General features: G+C 51.2%; 1 protein-coding gene across 1 annotated transcript; it reads left to right on the top strand.

Moving 5' to 3' along the window:
• The first annotated feature begins 4292 nt into the window (after positions 1-4292).
• On the top strand, positions 4293-18467 carry nr4a1 (nuclear receptor subfamily 4, group A, member 1). The gene is made up of 7 exons (XM_042344381.1): positions 4293-4496; positions 11184-11976; positions 14738-14867; positions 15580-15743; positions 16297-16499; positions 16849-17027; positions 17556-18467. Exons 1-7 carry the CDS (start codon positions 4411-4413, stop codon positions 17813-17815), a joined length of 1815 nt encoding a protein of 604 aa, XP_042200315.1. The 5' UTR covers positions 4293-4410; the 3' UTR covers positions 17816-18467.
• The last annotated feature ends 1533 nt before the right edge of the window (positions 18468-20000 follow it).

Raw genomic sequence — 20000 nt, 5'->3', positions numbered from 1 at the left:
AGTGTGAGCCTGTTGTCCACCTCCATTCTCCCGAGAGCCTTGACCCGGTGACGAGATCTCGCACCTGAGTTCAGCTCAACAGTAATCCTTGTGTTTGGACCCCCAGTGCCTTAATCACGTCCCGAAGCGCTTCACGGGACACAACAACAACAGCAACAACTCAGGGCGGCATCTCAGAGCGCTTAACAGTGGCCCGGCGCCTGACTCCGAGCCAGTGGTGGGGGGCATGAGGCGGGGGGGTGTTGGGGGGAGGTGGAGAGATGGCTGTAAATACGATCGAAGAGGAAAGTTTTCAGGCAGGGACTGGAGAGAGGGGGGGACAAGGCAGAAAGAGGGAGGGAGTTGAGAGAGAGAAGGGGGGGGCAAGACGAAGGGATTGAGAGAGAGAGGGGGTAAGGCGGGGGGATTGAGGGAGAGTGTTCCAGAGTTTCGGGGCGATGGTGGGGCGGAGGGTGCAAGGGACGAGCAGGAGCCCAGGGCCAGTCGAGCAGAGGCGCTGACCGGGTGGTGGACTGGGAAGTGAGGGGATTGGAGGTCGGAAAGGTAGGGAGGTGCACTGCAAAGTGTAGTGACTGTGTATTTTGTGGGCGGAACGCAGCAGCCAACAGCCAGCAACGTCTACACAAACAGTCGTGGACTGAGTGACCACATTTTTGTGTGTGGGTGTGGGGGGGGGGAGTTGGGAGAAAGGGGGAAGGATTATTACCCCCTGAAAAGCCATCCTCCAATCTACTAACAACCAGGTGTCTACTTACCGCTGGGTAACCAGAGGAGTGCGCGCGCATGTGTGTGTGGAGTAAGGAAACTTCCCCGAGGTTTCACCCTGACACGCCCAGGAATCAAACCTAAGGTGATTGTTATATAATTCTTGGGAGCGGGCGGGCGGAGGAGGGAGAGAAGGTGGGGGTGGGGAGAGAGAGGGAGGAGCCACCAGAGAGTCTCTCCCCACGTACTGACAACCGCAGTATGTTGGAAAGCATCGTCTTTCGAAATTGATGAAATACCTCGTCGGGGATGGATTGAGAATCCCAGATAGCGACACTAAGTATAGAGAAGGCAGTGCTGGGCTGAGCGTCACAGTGTGTTATCGGTGATTGGGCTGAGCAGCTCCCGGCTATTTTAAGCGCCGAATTCTTTTGTGCCGCCTATTTCTGTCGGTGACACAGACAGTGGGAATCCCACCTAAGTAAACCGATTGACGTCTTTCTCCACAGGACCTGGGGCGGAACAAAGAGAGCATGCGTGTCAGCGAGAGATGTATCATCGCCGCACAACAGTGTAGGGTTACAATGCAACCAAACAGCTTCCAGTCAGCTCTGCTCTCTGCCTTTGTGCGTGAGAGAGTTTTCTGTTTGATTAAACAGAGGAGGTTCTGTGTTCCGATGGAACAGAGTAAAACACAGAGCTCAATTACGCTGCCAACTTCACGACTGCAGGATTACTTACTTAGTCACTTACTTACTTTACTTACTTTTTATTACCCCTTAAGGCAATTAACAACCGGTTCCTACTGACTGTTGGTAAACAGAGGCGTGTGTGTGGAGTAAGGAAACTTGCCTAAGGTTTTATTACTTGCTTGCTTGCTTACTGGAGTACCTGTGGCTCAGGGGTTAGAGCCCTCGCCTCGCAAGCGAGAAGACCCGGGTTCGACTCCCGGGCGGTTCAGGGCAAAACCTTAGGCAAGTTTCCTTACTCCACACACACACACACACACAACTCTGTTTACCAGCAGTCAGTAGGACCGGTAGTTTATTACCTTCAGGGGGTAATAAACAAATAATAACGTGGTCACTCAATCCACGACTGTTTGCGGGACGTCACTGCGAGTAATTGGGCTGCCGCGTTTTGCCCAGAAGATACACGGTCACTACTCCTTGCGGTATATCCTGCGAAGCGCTTTCGGACGTCTCGACAAAGTAACTAAGTGATGTATGAAATGCAATTATTATTATTGTTATTGTTGTTATTATTAGATGAGATGTGACGTTGAGATGTGACGTGGATGGGGGCTTGAACCTACAACCTCGACTGACCCGGGCAAACAATGCGTGACTCGCGCCTGGTGGAGGTGAATGGCGATGACGCCAATCAAGTGGAAACAATCTCTGCTGATGACGGCACTGGCGAGGGGGGGCGGTGGGAGGGAATACCAACGAAACAATTGGGCAAGTTTTGGAGGAATCTGGGTGTGATCATCGGGGAATGTGTTGGGAGCGCTCAAAACCACCCAAACCAGCTCGACATCTTTCTAAAAGCAAGTGCTCCCGATCGTGGCGGGAGGGGCCCGAGCGAGATCACCGATGTTATTTTTGGACCCAGGTGGCAAATTGTACAATACCAGAGAGTGTTCCAGATAAGATCCAGAGAAGATCCAGTTAAGGTTGAGGTGCTAATTATGACGTTGTTGCCAATATTATTATCTGTGAATGGAAAGTTGGCTTCCGGCCAACATCAAAATTGTGGTCAGGAACTACATGACTATATTTAAGGCACAGAAGGAGGCCATTCTGCCCATTGTGTCTGGGTGTTGCCTCTTTTAAATGCCCCAGAACTCTGTCACACTCTCCCTCAATCCCTCCCTCCTCCTCACCCACTCCTTTGTCATCTTCAGGTCGTACCTGAAGACCTTCCTCTTCAACCTACAGTGTCTACAGTCACTTCACCGTGCAAATAAATGCAAGTTGTCGTTGTTATCGAAGAGCGATTCAATACAGGTTTACATTTATACAGCGTCTTTCGCATCTGACGGATGTCGCAAGTTGCTCAAGCTGGGGTTGAGGTGGGTTGGGATGGGGGGGAGTGGGGGGAAAGTGCGGTCAAAGAGGAAGGTCTTGAGACAGATGTTGAATGAGTTGAGGGAGGGAAGCCTTACCAGGTCAAACAGGCTAAGGCTCCGCGTCGCATTCAAGGATTAGCATTACAAAATGAGATTGAGTTCTGACAAGAGGGCTAAGACCAGGCAGAATTCTGGGGCCCAGTGAGCTCGGAGAGCAACTGGCGCGACAGGTTGGGTTCCAGACGGTATCCTATATGGGAGTGAGGGAGACGAGGCACAGGAGCGCTGGAGTGATGTCAAGTGAAACCAGCAATAAGTGACGTTAAGTGTAGCCAGTGATAAATGTGGTAGGGAGGCTGTGGGGTGGGGTGGGGGGGGGGGGGGGTGAGCTTTGAGAACCTGTATCATGAACCATTTTATTTTAAGCGACTAAATTTGATTCCACCCTCAAGGTGACCCGGGCTGACATGCACAGGCTGAGTCGGGTCAATCAAGTGCATGTCACGTTAGGACATATCAACCAGGTGTCAGACCGGGCTCACACGGATAGCACTCTCATCTCGGACTCGGAACCCACCGGTCGCTCCCTTCGCCAGCAAGCGTGAGGACCCGGGTCGGGGCGAAACCCTAGGCAGGTTTCCTTACTCCGCCCCCGCACACGCACGCCTCTGTTTACCCAGCGGTAAGTAGGAACCCGAGGATTGTTAGTCGATCGGTGGATCGCTCTCCAGGGGGTAATAATCCCTGGGGGTGGGGGGGGGGGGGGGTGGGGACGGGGTGGGGGGAAAACATTGGATTTAAAAAAAAAGACTGCAAAGATTATTATGATTATTATTCTTGTGATTATTCTCGTAACGACGATAACAATAATCCTCGCCTTTGATGCAGCGGCTTATCACGTCTTCGAGCGCTTCACAGAATGCGCTGCGGAGCGGCGCAGTGACTGTGCGTTGTGCGGGCGAACCACGGCAGCCAATTCGCGCCCCGGCAGGCCTCCCGTCCCACAAACAACGGTGGATCGAGCGGCCCAAATCTATTCATTTATTAAAAAACACACCCATTATTACCCCGGGAAAAGCGATCGGCCGCTCAGCCTAACCCCAAGGGGCGCAGGAGATATAGACACGTTTAGCTGCTGTTGGCGTCGGCGTTGCTGCCTTTACTGTAAATTTCCCGAAAGGACATAATGGAAGGAATCCGCGCGGAGGATCCCAGTAACGGCTGCAGTCGGTGGTTGAGAGGGGACACCCCCCACCCCTCAGCCCATAGCCCCCACTCTCTGAGCCTTTGCCTCCAACACCTGTTCCAATGTTTGGCTCCAGTGCGTCAATGGAGCTCTGAGCCAACGCCCATTGGCCTGACTCCAGCCTTCATCCATTGGTCCATCACCCCGGGGGACACGCCCACATGGGGCGGTAGGAGGGGCCTGGTACTAGTGGGCGGGTCTCAACTCACCACTGGCCCCTCCTCCCCCCTCTCAGCCCCTCCCCCCCCAGTAATGAACACTGACACTGGTCACAGTTACTGACGAGTGGTTCTGTCTCTCACTCTCAGTCTCACTCTCAGCTCCAAACACTGGATATTGGTATTTCTGTATCGGTGTCACTGTGGAGCAGAACCACAGAGGGCAACACATGTATATGGTCCCGTTCACTTACACCTGGAATTCCTGCCCTCACATCTCAACCCAAGTCACATTGCTTTTAATTAAGATCCACAGGTATGTCTGTCTGTCTGTCTGTCTGTCTGTCTGTCTGTCTGTCTGTCTGTCTGTCTGTCTGTCTGTCTGTCTGTCTGTCTGTCTGTCTGTCTGTCTGTCTGTCTGTCTGTCTGTGTGTGTGTATGTATGTGTGTGTGTATGTGTATATGTGTGTGTGTATGTATGTGTGTGTGTATGTATGTGTATGTATGTGTGTGTGTGTGTGTATGTGTATATGTATGTGTGTGTGTGTATGTGTATATGTGTGTGTGTGTGTATATGTATGTGTGTGTGTATGTATGTATGTATGTATGTGTGTGTGTGTATGTATGTATGTATGTGTGTGTGTATATATGTGTGTATGTATGTGTGTGTGTATGTATGTATGTGTGTGTGTGTATATATGTGTGTATGTATGTGTGTGTGTGTATGTATGTATGTGTGTGTGTGTATATATGTGTGTATGTATGTGTGTGTGTGTATGTATGTTCTCCCAGCTCTAACTTAAACAAAAGTATAATTAACTTTGTCGATTTAAAACAACATTTGCAACACCTTAAATCTGTTTATTTTAAATATATAAGTATATGCGATACCTGTTGACCTGTCTGGTGAACTGCTCTGGTTTGGGGAGTGACCAAAGGGAATTGGTGTGAATATCCATCTCTATTCCATTCGTTTATACACGTCTTTATATATATTTTTTCTCTCTCCTTTCCCCCAAAAAAGTTATTTTCTTTTTTTTAAAAAAAGGGCATTTTTTTTGCCACAATTGAAATAAAAATGCACTTTTTTCCCCCCTCCCTCCCTCCCTCCCTCCCTCCCTCTCTCCCTGTCCTCCTGGGGGGGACTTTCATTATGACTTTAAAGTTTATTACCAGTTTTGGACAGTGCTCCATCTGCTCCAGTGGTTATGTCTCTGTTCTGCTCAGTGTGGGACAGATGTGCTGTGATTTCTCTCTCTCTCTCTCTCTCTCTCTGAGTTGTGAAGGACACACACATCAGTCAGTGTGAGACCTGATGAGAATTAAACTGCTGACTTTCTCTGCAGCTGTAAGACACTGAGTAACAGAGAGACAGTGAGAGAGAGAGAGAGAGAGAGGGAGATGTAGAGAGGTAAATCAGTCTAAACAGGTGAGGATTTCTGTGACATCAATGAGAGAGTGAGTATCAATAGGTGGGATAAATAGAAAGTTTTTGCCAAAGCAAAAAAAAAACCACAGACACACACACACACACACACAGACCCTCTTCAAAGTCTTGAAGACGCCTTTTAAAAGATTTTTCCAAAAAAAACTTTTTGAAGGGTTAAGAACAACAACGACAAGATTGCATTCATAGAGCGCCTTTCACGTCGAGAGGACGTCCCGAGGCGCTGGACAGTTGGGTCGGGAGCCGAGCGTTAGGGTGGTGGGGGGGGGAAATGGTCAGGGTGAGGGGAGGGAAGGGAGGGAGCGAGGAGTGGGGGGAGATGGTCAGGGTGAGGGGAGGGAAGGGAGGGAGCGAGGGGGGGGAGATGGTCAGGGTGAGGGGAGGGAAGGGAGGGAGCGAGGAGTGGGGGGAGATGTCAGGGTGAGGGGAGGGAAGGGAGGGAGCGAGGGGGGGGGGAGATGGTCAGGGTGAGGGGAGGGAAGGGAGGGAGCGAGGAGGGGGGGGAGATGGTCAGGGTGAGGGGAGGGAAGGGAGGGAGCGAGGAGGGGGGAGAGAGTCGAGAGGGGAGCTGAAGGCTCGGTCGAAGAGAAGTGGAAGTGTGGATGGAGCTTTAGCATTCTTGCTTAAACCTCAGCGACTCAGGACAAATTGCGAGTTGGATTTCCTGACTCCCTCTTTTTAGTCTCCATGATTTTTTTAAAAATGTTTTTCCTTTAAAAAAATACTGTCAGCAAAACACGGAATGTGAATGTAATTCCAACAGTAACTTGGTTTAAAAAACACACCCAGAAAAGCTGTCACTCTGCAAACTGCAAAGGTTATTTTTATTATGATTATGATTATTATTGTAATAATAATAATCCTTGCATTTGATATAGTGCATTATCACATCATTGAGACGTCTCAGGTTATACTGTAAAGTGTAGTGACTGTGTATTTTGTGGGCGGTGAAATATAATCGTTTCTTAAGTTGTTTTACTTTTGAAATTTCTCCCTCGTAGCCTCCGGTCTCCACCGATTTAAAAAAAAAGAATAAAGTTTTTTGGTTGGAGATTTCGCAGGGTGATTTTTCCCAATCTAAACGCCGGTAACTGTGAGATAAACTGTGTTGAAATGTATATTCCCCCTGTACGCAGTGTATTTTCAGACTGTTTTATATGATGCCAAGTGTTCGTGCGAGCCAGAATGTTATAATGCTTCGGGTGAACTTTAGCTGAACAGCAGCTAACAGCTTGTCAACCCTCCCAAGCTGTGGGCATTTAACTGGTTAAACTCCAGCATATAACAATAATAATAATCCTTGCATTTGGTGTCTCAAAGCGCTTCACAGGACACACTGTAAAGTGAAATTGACTGTGTATTTTGGGGGCGAAACGCGGCAGCCAATTGCGCACAGCAGCGTCCCCGCAAACAGTCGTGGATTGAGTGACCACATTTTTTTGGGAGGTATTATTATTATTATTATATAATGCAGCAGCATCTCAGTACTGTGTGTGTGTGTGTGTGTGGGGGGGGTCAGTCCGTAGCACACTTGACGCCGAGTCAGAAGCTGTGGGTTTAAGCCCCTTCGCTTGGAGACACTGACCTTTGGATGAGATGTTAAACCTCTCACTCCCCATCTGTGCCCCGTTCAGGTGGACGTTAGCGATCTCCTTGACACAAACTGCAACCGAGAACGGAATCTCTCGTGGTGTCCCATCCAAAAATCTGCCATATAAAATTAGAAAATCCTCCCTCCCTCCCTCCCTCACTCACTCACTCACTCACTCACTCCCCCCTCACTCCTCCTCCCTCCTCCCTCCCTCACTCACTCACTCACTCACTCACTCCCTCCCTCCCTCCTCCTCCCTCCTCCCTCCTCCCTCACTCACTCACTCACTCACTCCATAGCTGTTTGTGGGGACGTCGCTGTGCGCGATTGGCTCCCGCCTTCACCCACAAAACACACAGTCACTGCACGTTTACAGTATGTTGTAAATCGACTCACACAGCAGGTTCCTACTTGGGTAAACAGGCGTGTGCGTGTGTGTGTGTGCAGTAAGGAAACTTGCCTAAGGTTTTGCCCCGCCTGGGAATCAGAACCTGCTCCTCTCGCCTGCGAAGCGAGTGCTCTAACCACTGAGCTACAGGACTCCACAGTAATCCCGAAGGCGTAATATTTAGCCCTGAGCCCTCCAGTGAACAGATAATCCTAAAGTCAACTGGAAAGCGATACGGGGAACGTGAATTCACTCGAAAAAAGCGCCCATAACTTTCATTTCCCAAATACTTTTCAACACTTGGCCCCACTCTCTGCCTTCCGCGCCCCCCCCCCCCCCAACTCCCCAACATCCTGTCTTGACACCCTTCCAACCCCCCCCTCCCCCACCCCCTCCACCACTGCTTCTCTGCTCTTTACTCCTTTCCTCTTTTGCCCTCACGCGCGGAAACCCGTCACCGTACTTATGAGGATCCAAAACAAACTGAGAATTCCATACGTCACAATAACAATCCTTGCACTTGATTTAGTGCCGCGATATAAACGATTAATCGTTTCGAGACGTTTTGAAGTAAGGAGCTGTATCAAATGCAAGGATTATTATTATTATTATCATCGTCACAATTAGGATATGGCACAAACTCTCACTTTAGAAAGTTTCCAACTAACAACAATAATAAACAATCGCGTTTAAAATCAACGCCTCTCAAACGAAAACGGTGACCGATTATTTATTTTTTTCCGGGGGGGTGGGGAGTGAGTGGGTGGAGTTGCGGGGTGGGTGGGGGTGGGGGTGGGTGGGGAGGAAGATTGTCGGGTCAGGACCCCAAGAGAGAGAAACTCCCTTCTGTTTACGAGTAGCATCGCGGGAACTTTGTGACGTCCTCCCGAACAGGGCATACGGTCAAGTCTAAGGCGTTTGATTTCCAAATCTGAAATGAAACTCAAGAGACAAGTCATTGGAAAGGCCCTGAGAGGAGATTTCCCCTGGACTTCGTTCGTTTCAGTTGCGATTCCGAGGGACCCAGAATTTGGCTTTAGCCACAAAAAGCCTGAGTTTTTCTTTCAGTTTGCTTTCAGTAGTTTTTTTGGGGGGGGTGTGAAGCGACAGAGAAGGAACCTCAAAGCTGAGGCTGAATTTCAGCTCAGTCACAATGATCACGGTTCACAACATCCCAGAGTACGCCACAAACTCCCATTTTAGGACGTTTTCGAATGACAGCAATAATAATAAAGAATAATAATCCGTGCGTTTAATTCTGTGCTCCTGTGGTGAGTGATGGCAGCCCGGCCCGGCCCGGCTCAGCCATCGGCAGGACCCGGAAGGGCCGACCAGTCACTGGGGGCAGGAAATCCTCCCCCTCGGCTCCTGTTAACCCCACAGCCAAAACCCTAACTAGCGGGGAGGGTGGTCCCGGCTGGACGAGCAGTGGGAAAGCTTGGCCAGACAGCGCTCTCTCTCTCTCTTAGTGGCCGAGCTCTGTGTGGGTTTAGCTGGTTAGACTCCAGCAGTTACCCCAACGCACACTCTGGGCTCCCCCCCACCCCCCACAAAAAGCCTTGGCCCTCACCCAACTTGTGCCTAATACTCTCCGGAATTAGGTAAGCGGGGGGGGGGGGCGTCCCTCCAGGGAGAGAGAGCGAGAGCGCACTCCATTCCAGACACAGTGAAATTTCCTGACGTGTGAATTTGTCGGAGGTGAGTTTCGGAAGAAGATTCTAAGCCTAAATTCTAAGCCTAAATTCAGAAGAAATCTGAGGAAACACCAGACAGACAGACAGACAGACAGACAGACAGACAGACAGACAGACAGACAGACAGACAGACAGACAGACAGACAGACAGACAGACAGACAGACAGACAGACAGACAGACAGACAGACAGACAGACAGACAGACAGACAGACAGACAGACAGACAGACAGACAGACAGACAGACAGACAGATGGTGAAAGCAGAAAGTGTTGAAAGAGAGATTTCTGTTGGGAAATATCTTGGTGGTAGGGGGCCGGGGGGAGGGCGGAGGTGGTGGGGGGGATACAGGCTACAGTTTGGGACACAACATGTGCAAGCGATTGCCAGGATGGAGGGTGGAAGGTGAACTGGATGGACCTTTGGTTTTGTTTCATCTTAAGGGAATGTTATGTTCTTGTGGTGGTGACGGCAAAACCCGTGTAACCTCTGACAGGTGAGGAACCCACTTCTTGTCTTCGGGGGAATTCCCTTTGGGTGACGGCAACTCGTCGGCACAGACTCAGTCAGTAGCATTCGGGCCTTCGAGTCAGAGGCAAACTCTCTCGCTCTCAACCCCACCGACTCTCTCGCTCTCGTCTCTGAGTCAGACACTTGTGGGTTCGACCCCCCCCAAGTCTAGGCTGAGGCGGTCACTTTAACAAGAAGAAAAGCTGAAGTCCCAGATTGGCGGAAGATGTCTCACCCGAACGTACATTGACCTGATTCGTCACCTGCTCAGTTGTAGCTACAACATCATCGTAATAATAATAATAATAATAATTCTCGCATTTGATACAGTGCCTTATCACCTCGTGGAGGCGTCTCAAAGCGCTTCACAGAATATATTGTAAAGTGTAGTCACTGTATATTTTGTTGGTGAAACACGGAAGCCATTTACTCCCGGCAGCGTCCCCACAAACAGTGATGGATTGAGCGGCCAAATTATTATTATTATAAAAAATTTTTGAGAGGGATTATTACCCCCGTGAAGCGATCTGCCCATTGACTAACAACCGGGTTCCTACTTACTGCTAAACAGGGGTGCGTGCGTGTGCGTGTGTGTGCGCGGAGTTAGAAGACTCACCTAAGGTATCTTCCCGACCCGGCCGGGAATCGAACCTGGGTCCTCTCGCTGAGCTACAGGGACTCCTTATCATTATTACTTACCGGCTACAGCATCGCATTGAAACGTCTCTTAACGACCGGGGCTGCACGAGCTTAACAGGAACAGTAGGTGGCGACACAAAAAGAAACCAAAACCAATTGGAGTTGAGTGGAGTTGAGTTCAGATTGCTCTTAACGTGGTGTCATGGACAGTGTCTGATTACACAAATGTCTCTCGTGCCAGTTCCTAATCCCAGAGCCCTGCGGAAACCTGACCTGCCATTCGGCCATCCAGCCGGCAAGTGTGGTGACTGCGTATCTTTCGTGAACCCTGACCAGATTGGAACCCAGAGACGTCCCCATCAACAGCCGCAAAGTAAATGTTCCGTAAAAATGCCATAGGATTGTGAAAAATCGAACTGGAGAGACGTTGGTCGGGTCAGGGGATCGAGGGAACCCGGGGCCAAGGCGGGTAATTGGGAGTTGAGGTACATGATCTGATAGAATGGCGGAACAGGCTCGAGGGGCTGAATGGCCTCCTCCTCCTCCTGTTTCTACGGACACGCCCTCCCCACGGGAATGGTGCAATTTGTCGTCGGCGTTGTGTTCTGTCGCTGTCGAGGGCTCTGGGACGTTACCCTGCCTGAGGTGCGCAGTGTAAATGCAAGTTGTTGTTGGTGCCAATCGTTCACGAGCCCTTTCTCTCTCTCTCTCCCTCCCTCCCTCCCTCCCTTTGCAGTGATGCCTTGTCTCCAGGCACAGTACGGGGGGAGTTTGCTGCAGGCCGGGGCAACTTCGAGAACTACAGCTCTGACTTGCTGACCCCGGAGTTTGTCAAGTTGGGCATGGACCTGACTGCCACTGAGATCAGTGCCACCACCTCGCTGCCCAGCTTCAACACCATCGTGGACCCCAATGGCGCGGACCTTGACTCCTATCTGTACCAGTTAATGCTGGCCAACCAGCAGTCAACCTTCAAGCTGGATGACCTCCAGATGTTTGGCTGTTACCCGGCCTCCATCAACATGCACTTGGAGGACATGCTGCCCCCCTGTGGACCTTCCCAGTACTACAACGGTTCCTGCTCCATCCCATCCTCCAACCCGGCTCTGCCAATGCCACAAGTGTCCACCTGGGAGGACTCCCTGCCTCACCCCTACGCAGAGATGGACGCCTTGACGGATCAACACAAGAACGGCTCCCAGTTTTCCTTCTTCTCCCTCAAGCAGTTGCCCACGGACTCTGGCCTGCCCCTGTGCCACCAGCACCTGGAAGCCGGCGCCCGCCCTCCCGACTCCGTCCAGCACTTGGTGGATTCCATCTCCTACACGGCGTTCCCGGTTCTTCCCATGGATCCTGGGGCTCGATTACTGGACGGGCACATCCCCCCGGAGCTAGAGAAGCCCCTCCTCCCCTCATCCCCCGCCCGCAACCCCCCACCCAGCGAGGGTCAGTGCGCCGTGTGCGGGGACAATGCCTCGTGCCAGCATTACGGCGTTCGGACCTGCGAGGGGTGTAAAGGCTTCTTCAAGGTATTTTACACGATTGCAGAGCTTTTCAGACCAGTGTAGTGACTGTGTGTGTTTGGTACGCGGACCGATTTATGCACAGCAATAATCATCATCATAATAATAATAATAATAATCGTTGCATTTGCTACAGGGCCTTATTACTTTCCACTTGTCCCGTTCCCCCCCCCAAAAAAATCTTGATCATCATAATAGTCATTTTAAATAATAAATAAAAATAATAACAATTCGGTCACTCGATCCGCAGCTGTTTGTGGGAACGTCGCTGTGCATTATTGACCACAAAATACTGTACGCAGTCAGTACACTTCACAGGGTATCTTGAGAAGCGCTTTGAGACGTCTCGAAGGTGTGATAAGTCCCTGTATCAAATGCAAAGATTATTATGACTATTATTATGTTGTCACGTCAGAAGTTTGTGGGTTCAAACCCCATGTCAGACGAGGCTGAGGCTCCAGTGCAGTGATGGGGGAAAGCACTGAATTGTCAGAGGTGCCGTCCTTCGGATGGGACATTAACCCAAGGTCCCGTCGGTAATCCTCCCTCCCTCCCTCCCTCCCTCTCTCTCTCTCTCTCTCTCTCTCCCTCCTTCCCTCCCTCTTTCTCTCCCCCGGTGTCCTGCCCGAAACCCTCCCCCAGATAAATTTGGTGTCTGGCTTTGTGGCTGTGTGCGAGACATTGTTGTGCGCAAATTGACTGATCGGCGCAGTGAGGAGCAGGGAAATCGCGCGCCTGTTTGCCTCTTGAGAGACCTTCACATCTGTCCAGTGATTCAACACTGACTAATTTGTCCTTTTATTATTAAAACCTGCGAGAGAATTTCCCCACCCGCACTTCCGACCACTCTCACCACATGAGCTCACAGCCCCACCCCTACATGCACCACACACACCCCCACACGCACCCCCCACACCCCCCCTCCCCCCCCCACACACACCACGCACGTCCCAAAGCACTTCACAGGACATACGGTAAAGGTTCCTGACTGTATATTTTGTGGGCGAAACGCGCACAGCCAATTCATTATTTATTGCGGTCACTTCATGCACAACGATTTGTGGGGACGTCGCCTAACAAAACACACAGTCACTCCACTTTACAGTGCATCCTGGGAAGCGCTTTGAGACGACTTGATGAGGCGCTGTGTCAAATATCTTTATATTTCCCAGTTGACTGATTCAGGACACTGTGTATTGGTGCCCCCCAACAGGTTTTAATCTGCCCCAGTGATCACTGGACTTCATTCAACCGTGAAGTTTATGAGTATTTAATAATAGCTGCAGAGCTGAGGGTAAATTAAGCCGTGTGCCCTGTGACTAACCTGCTTTCGGTCAAGAAAACTTAATAACACAAAGCTGTGGTTTGCCGTGTGACTTGTGTAGTTTTCCCCAAGTGCATTCTCTTAACATTTGACTCTCTCTCTCTCTCGATCCGTCTAAAGCGATATTTCCCCCTTTTCCGTTTTTACTTTAAACTGACCGAGTCCGCCATCTAATTGACAGACTTGCCTTAGAGACTTTAGGAAGCTAAGGTTATATTAATATTATTACTACTACTACTACTAATAATAATAAGCCTGGCATGGGATATAGCCCCTTATAGCACGTCACAAAGCGCTTCACGGATCATACGGTAAAGTGGATTGACTGTATATTTTGTTGCTGTGAACATATTGGGTTTGCCGTGTTTGCCCACAAAATACACAGCCACAGCAATTCACAATAAATCTGTGGAAACACTACTTTGGTGAGCGAGTTAGTAAAACCTACCTATCAGGCGCTCGAGACAGACAGACCAGACAGACGGACAGACGGACAGACGGTGGAAGAAGAAAGTGTTGATTCTTCCAAGGACGAATGAGAGAGATTTCTGTTAGGGAATCATATCTGGGGGAGACACAGTGCAGATGACTGCCGGGATGGTTGATGGCAGGAAAACTGGGTGGACCGTGGTCTAGTAATTGCTCGTGAAGCAATTTGAAACGTCTCGACGACGTGATAAGGCGCTGGACTGAACGCAGGAATTATTATTGATTTAATCGTGCGGGAGTCTGTTTGTTTGTAAGGAGCAGCGACAGAGGGGCAGAGAGCGAGAGAGAGAGAGAGAGAGAGAGAGTGAGAGTTACTTATTCCGCTGTCCATCAGACAACACAGGAAACCTTTGATATGATGAATACTGTCAACAGACTGACAACAGACAAACATATGGACGATCCCGAACAAGGCCCTATTCAGCACAGCTGTAAGGCTGGATTGCGAATCCCGGAAGGGAATTGGGAAGAGAGGACAAGAATGGGATTGGGGTGGGGGGTGGAGGAGGAGGTGGGGGGGGGCGGTTGGGGGGAAGGGGGTTGAGGGGTAAACAAGTTGTTTTGCAGATATTTAGGCTCCCTGACGATCTCCGAGTTAACTGGCAACAATATCTCTGCCAGGAAAGCCCCCGATCGTTGCTGCGATGAGGAAGGAGCACTTAAATTTTTTCATGTTTAAATAAATATAATCGTGGTAGTCAGCCCAGTGGTTACCGGATTGTCGGATCACTCAATCCACGGCTGTTTGCGGGGACGTCGCTGGGCGCAAAAATTGGCTGCCGCGTTTCGCCCGCAAAACACACTCACAACCACTACACTTTGCAGCGTACTATGTTGAAGCGCTTCCAGACGCCTCGACGGCGTGATGAGGCGCTGGGTCAAAGGCAAAGATTATTATTATTATTATTCAATACTGATTCATGATCGTCACCGTGTTTATTCCCGTTTCCGCAGCGAACTGTGCAGAAAAATGCCAAGTACGTGTGTCTGGCCAACAAGGACTGTCCCGTAGACAAACGCCGACGGAATCGCTGTCAATTCTGCCGATTTCAGAAGTGCCTCGGGGTGGGAATGGTGAAGGAGGGTGAGTACTGGGGGGAGAGGGAGCGTGGGGGGTGGGGGCGGTATTCGGGTGTGGGGGGGTGTGTGGTTGGGGGGTGGGGGGAAGGTTGGCTGAGTGAAGTTTCCCCTGTATATATGACGAACGCTAGTTCCTCATCCTTACCTACAAGGCCATTCCCGGCCTCGCTCCCTCCTCCCTCTCCGACCTACTATCCCCCCACGTACCTCCGTTCCTCCGGCTCCGGTCTGCTCCACATCCCCCGCCCCAACCGCCCGACCCTCGGTGGCCTTCAGCCTCTCAGCCCCGAGGCTCTGGAACTCCATCCCCAGTGCCTTCGCCGCTTCCTCCCTTTTCTCCTTCAAGGCCGGTCTCAAAACCTTTCTCTTCGACCTTCAGCCTTCAGCTCCCCTCTCGACTCTCTCCCCCCTCCTCGCTCCCTCCCTTCCCTCTCCTCACCCTGACCATCTCCCCCTCCTCGCTCCTTCCCTTCCCTCCCCTCACCCTGACCATTTCCCCCCCCCCTAATGCTCGGGTCCCGACCCAACTGTCCAGCACCTTGGGACGTCCTCCCGACGTGAAAGGCGCTCTATAAATGCAATCTTGTTGTTGTTGTTGTAGTTATAAGGTGAGTTGCTCGCGAACCTTTCCTTCGCGGTGCAAGCTGTCGATGTCGTTGTTGTTGTCGTGGTTTAAACCCCCTGTGCCTTGGTCCGCGTCTCTCTCTCTCTCCCAGTGGTCCGGACCGACAGCCTCAAAGGTCGCAGGGGCCGCCTACCGTCCAAGCCAAAGAATGTTCCGGACTCCGCTCCTTCCGGCGCCCCGGTCAGTCTCCTCTCAGCGCTGGTCAGGGCTCACATCGATTCCAACCCCGGAGCGTCCAGCCTCGACTATTCCAAGGTAACCCCCCCCCCCACCCCCGTGGGATAATCGGGAGGAGAGGTAAAGGGAATGTCTGTGGAACCGTACGGTGCAGAAGAGGGAGGTCGGACCCGTTGTGTCCGCGTTGTGCTTAAGAGCGAACCTTTCAATCCTATTTCTCTGCTCTTTCACGCCCAGAGGACCCGGGTTCGATTCCCGGGTGGGTCAGGAAGGGGGGCTGGGGGTGGTGGTGGGAGGGTGGGAAATGTTGGGCAAGTTTCCTTACTCTCGCCCCACCCTGCCACATGCACAGACACACACACCCACACAGACACACGCACACAAACACACACACAGACACACGCACACACAGACACACACGTACACAAACACACAGTCACTACACTCGACAGGATTATGCCGTGAAGCCCTTTGAGCAGTCTCGACGACGCGATGAGGCGCCGGGTCGAGTGGCAGGATTATTACTGCCGCTGTCGTTGTTGTTAAGGGCGCTCGCTGTGCGATGGCGAGCTGCGGAGGAGCTGAGGGTAAGTGATCGCTGACGGGGTCTCTCTCTCTCTCCGGGGGTCAGTTTCAGGAACCCGCAGCGGAACGTTCCGCAGAGGACGAGGCCGATCACATCCGGCAGTTTTATGAGCTGCTGTCGTCCTCCATGGAGATGATCCGAAAGTGGGCGGAGAAGATCCCGGGGTTCAGCGCGTTTCCCAAAGAGGATCGGGAACTGCTCCTGGAGTCGGCGTTCCTGGAGGTGTTTATCCTGCGGTTGGCCTACAGGTAGGGACTCGTTAGGGCAGCGTACAGGGGGATTGAATCCCCAGTGGAGTCCCTGTAGCTCGGGGGTTAGAGCCCTCGCCTCGCGAGCCGGAGGGACCCGGGTTCGATTCCCGGGTGGGTCAGGTCAGGGCGAAACCTTAGGCAAGTTTCCTTACTCCCCCGCACACAGTCACTACACTTGACAGCGTATCCCATGAAGCGCTTTGTGACATCTCGACGACGGGGTGAGGCGCCGGGTCAAACGCCAGGATCATATCATCAGCATCATAATTACTATTATTATTATTATTATTTCTGGCTTGCCATCGACTACTGTTAAAGCTCGTGTTGTCGTTGCCGCCGCCTGCAGGTCTAACCCCGAGGAGGGGAAGCTGATATTCTGTAACGGGGCAGTGCTGCATCGGGAGGAGTGTGTGAGGGGCTTCGGGGAGTGGATTGACTCCATCATTGAATTCTCGGCCGCTCTGCGACGCATGAAGATCGACGTGTCCAGTTTCTCGTGCCTCGCCGCTTTGGTTATGATCACAGGTCAGTTCCTCCCGTCCCTCAGGCCCCACCCAGCCCAACCCACCATTGGCGGTCAGACCTTCAGCCTCTCCGCCCCCAACCTTTGGAACTCTGTCCCCACAGCCCCTCCACCTCGCCCCCCCCCCCCCCCCCACCCCACCACCACCCTCCCCGCTCTCCACCCCCTCCTGTTCCCAACCCCCAGCTCGGGCCCAAATCCCTGACTGTCCAGCGCCGTGTGTTGTTGTTATTGTTCACTGAGTGACCTTTATGTGGGGCAACTTCTTGGGCGCTTAACAGTAGCGGAGCCTGGGACAACTGTGGGGGGAGGGAGGTGGGTGGGTGGGGGGTGGTGGAGGGGGGGGAACGCTTGTGGCTTCACTCAAAGCACTTTGAGACAATGTGATGAGACGCCGGGGGGTGTGTGTGGAGTAAAGAGACACTTGTCAGGTTTCACCCCAACCGGCCAGGAATCAGAGCCACAGTTATTATTATCATTACTATTATTATTATTGTTATTAACGACGATAATTTGGATGCCATCTGCAGACCGTCACGGGCTGAAGGAAGCCAAGAAGGTGGAAGATCTACAAAACAGGATCATCACCTGCCTGAAAGACCACGTGACAACGAGCGATGGTGGGGAGCCAGGCCGACCAAATTACTTGTCGAAACTGCTGGGCAAATTACCGGAACTGTGCACGCTCTGCACGCAGGGACTCCAGCGTATCTTCTACGTGAAACTCGCCGATCTGGTTCCCACGCCCGCCATCGTGGACAAGTTATTCCTGGACACTCTACCCTTCTAAAGTGCAAAGACCGCCCTCGCTTATCACAAGGACTCGCTGGGAGTTCATCTCAGATGCCGCCCACCCCCCCCCCACACACACACAGACACACACACAGCCTTCTATCTTTCCCCCCCCCCACCCCGCCTCTCCTTCCCTCCTTCCCCAACCCCATCTCCAACAAACCGGGGTCATTGCTTTGACGGAGAGAGAGATTCTGTTGGACGAAGACACCACACAATGTGGCTGAAATGCGTCTCTATAACTTGGGGAAGTCCAACTTATACCTTTCTAACTAAACAAAACACACCCCTCCCTCCACTCCCCCCCCCACCCACACACACACATTCCCTCACTCTTTCCCCGCACCCTCAAACAGCTGTGTCACTTACACCTCTACACCTTCTTCTCTGGCAAGTTGGTTGCCTCCAAATACTGGGACGGTTTAGGATTCGGAGCTGGAAAACGGGTCGAGTTTCAACGGAGAGAGAGAGAGAGAGAGGAGACCTTCCCCCTGGATTGTGAGGGGAGGGGGTTGTGTTTAGACTCAGGATTATCAAGGATACAATGACACCCGTTTTCACCCAGAAACACGTGACTTTCAGCCAAAGGCAGAAGAAGAGAACTTTTCAAATGTTTTTTGTGTCCACCCCACCTGGGGGAGGGGGGAGGGGGGGGCGGAGGTGGGCGGGGGGATTGGTGGGGTTTTGAAAGTCTTTTAAACCCAAGAACCTATTAACTCACAGCCGTGATGGGCTGCATATACTTTGTTCTGTGTGGCCTCCTGTGCTTCACTGGACGTTTGCGGGATCTTGCTGAGCGTGCATTAAGGTCTGCACATTACGCACACAGTCACTACACTTTACAGTCGTTAAAATCCATGTCGAATGTGAGGGTTATAATAATCCTATAATTATTATAATTAATTAGAACGTCTGCTGACAATCCCTCAAGAAGAATAAATAAATAAATAAATGAGTAAATAATGAAATTGGTCTCTCAATCCACGGCTGTTTGTGGGGAACGCTGTGTGCAATCGGTTGCCGCGTTTCACCCCCAAAATATACGATCAATTCACTTTACGGTGTATCCTGTGAAGCGCTTTGAGACGTCTCGAAGACGCGATCAGGCGCTGTGTCAAATGCCGGGATTATTATTACTATTTATTACTATTATTAACCGGTCGGGGCTCGAAATACAGCAAAAAAAAATCTTTGCTTACCCGGTGGCTTTCACGTCGGGAGGATGTCTCAAAGCACTTCACAAGAGAGGAGGGAGGAACATAGGAGCAGGAGGAGGCCATTCAGCCCATCGAGCCTGTTGACAGCTGAACATCTTTACTTCATCCACTTTACAGTGTATCCTGTGAAGCGTTTTGAGACCTCTCGACGATTTGATAAAGGGCCGATATCAAATGCGAGGATTATTATCATTATTATTATTCCTGCGCTTCCTCTCCCCCCCACCAACTGCCCCCCCCTCCCCCCCACACCCCTTTAATCGAGTGCCAGAAAAATGTGTAAATAAAAACTGTGTTGCACTGTCTGTAGATATTTAACCCACAGCTTTATGTCCTGGACATCTTTATCATGGAGACCCTGTAGTGTCGGGGTTAGAGCCCTCGCCTCGCAAGCGAGAGGACCCGGGTTCGATTCCCGGGTGGGTCAGGTCAGGCAAGTTTCCTGACGCCACACACACACACACACACAGACACACACACAGACACACACAGACAGACACACACACACAGACACACAGACACAGACACACACACGGACACCAGCAATAAATATGAACCCGGTTGTTAGTCACTTGACAGTTCGCTTTCCGGGAGTAATAATCCCTCTCAAGAAATAATAATAATAATAATTGGGTCATTCAACCCACGACTGTTTGTGGGGACGTCGCTGGGGGCGATTGGCTGCCGCGTTTCACCCCCAAAATTGCACCGTCGCTACTTTTTACAGTGCGTCCTGTGAAGCGCTTTGAGACGTCTCAACGGGGTGATAAGATGCTGCATCAAAGGCAAGGATTATTATTATTATTATTATTGATATGATCTTGGTGTCCTTTTCCATTTATTGGGGGCAAAGGCTGTGCGAATACAAGTGGGATGTGGAAGAACTCGCTGTTGAAATGTGTACTTTTTTTTATCATTATTATAATCATCGATGTTCTTACTGTAATAATATATATTTTCAAAAGC

Source organism: Callorhinchus milii, unplaced genomic scaffold, assembly GCF_018977255.1.
Source record: "Callorhinchus milii isolate IMCB2004 unplaced genomic scaffold, IMCB_Cmil_1.0 Scaffold27, whole genome shotgun sequence".
NCBI classification, from domain to species: Eukaryota; Metazoa; Chordata; class Chondrichthyes; order Chimaeriformes; family Callorhinchidae; genus Callorhinchus; species Callorhinchus milii.
The sequence above is the reverse complement of the archived record's forward strand: the minus strand, read 5'-3'. Positions and strand labels throughout refer to the sequence as shown.

Excerpts from the sequence above, each read along its gene's own strand:
- nr4a1 (XM_042344381.1), top strand. The coding sequence starts at position 4,411 with ATGTATATGGTCCCGTTCACTTACACCTGGAATTCCTGCCCTCACATC. Across the intron at positions 16,500-16,848 it reads ATCCTGCGGTTGGCCTACAG|GTCTAACCCCGAGGAGGGGA; the intron begins GTAGGGACTCGT and ends CGCCGCCTGCAG. Across the intron at positions 17,028-17,555 it reads CGCTTTGGTTATGATCACAG|ACCGTCACGGGCTGAAGGAA; the intron begins GTCAGTTCCTCC and ends TGCCATCTGCAG.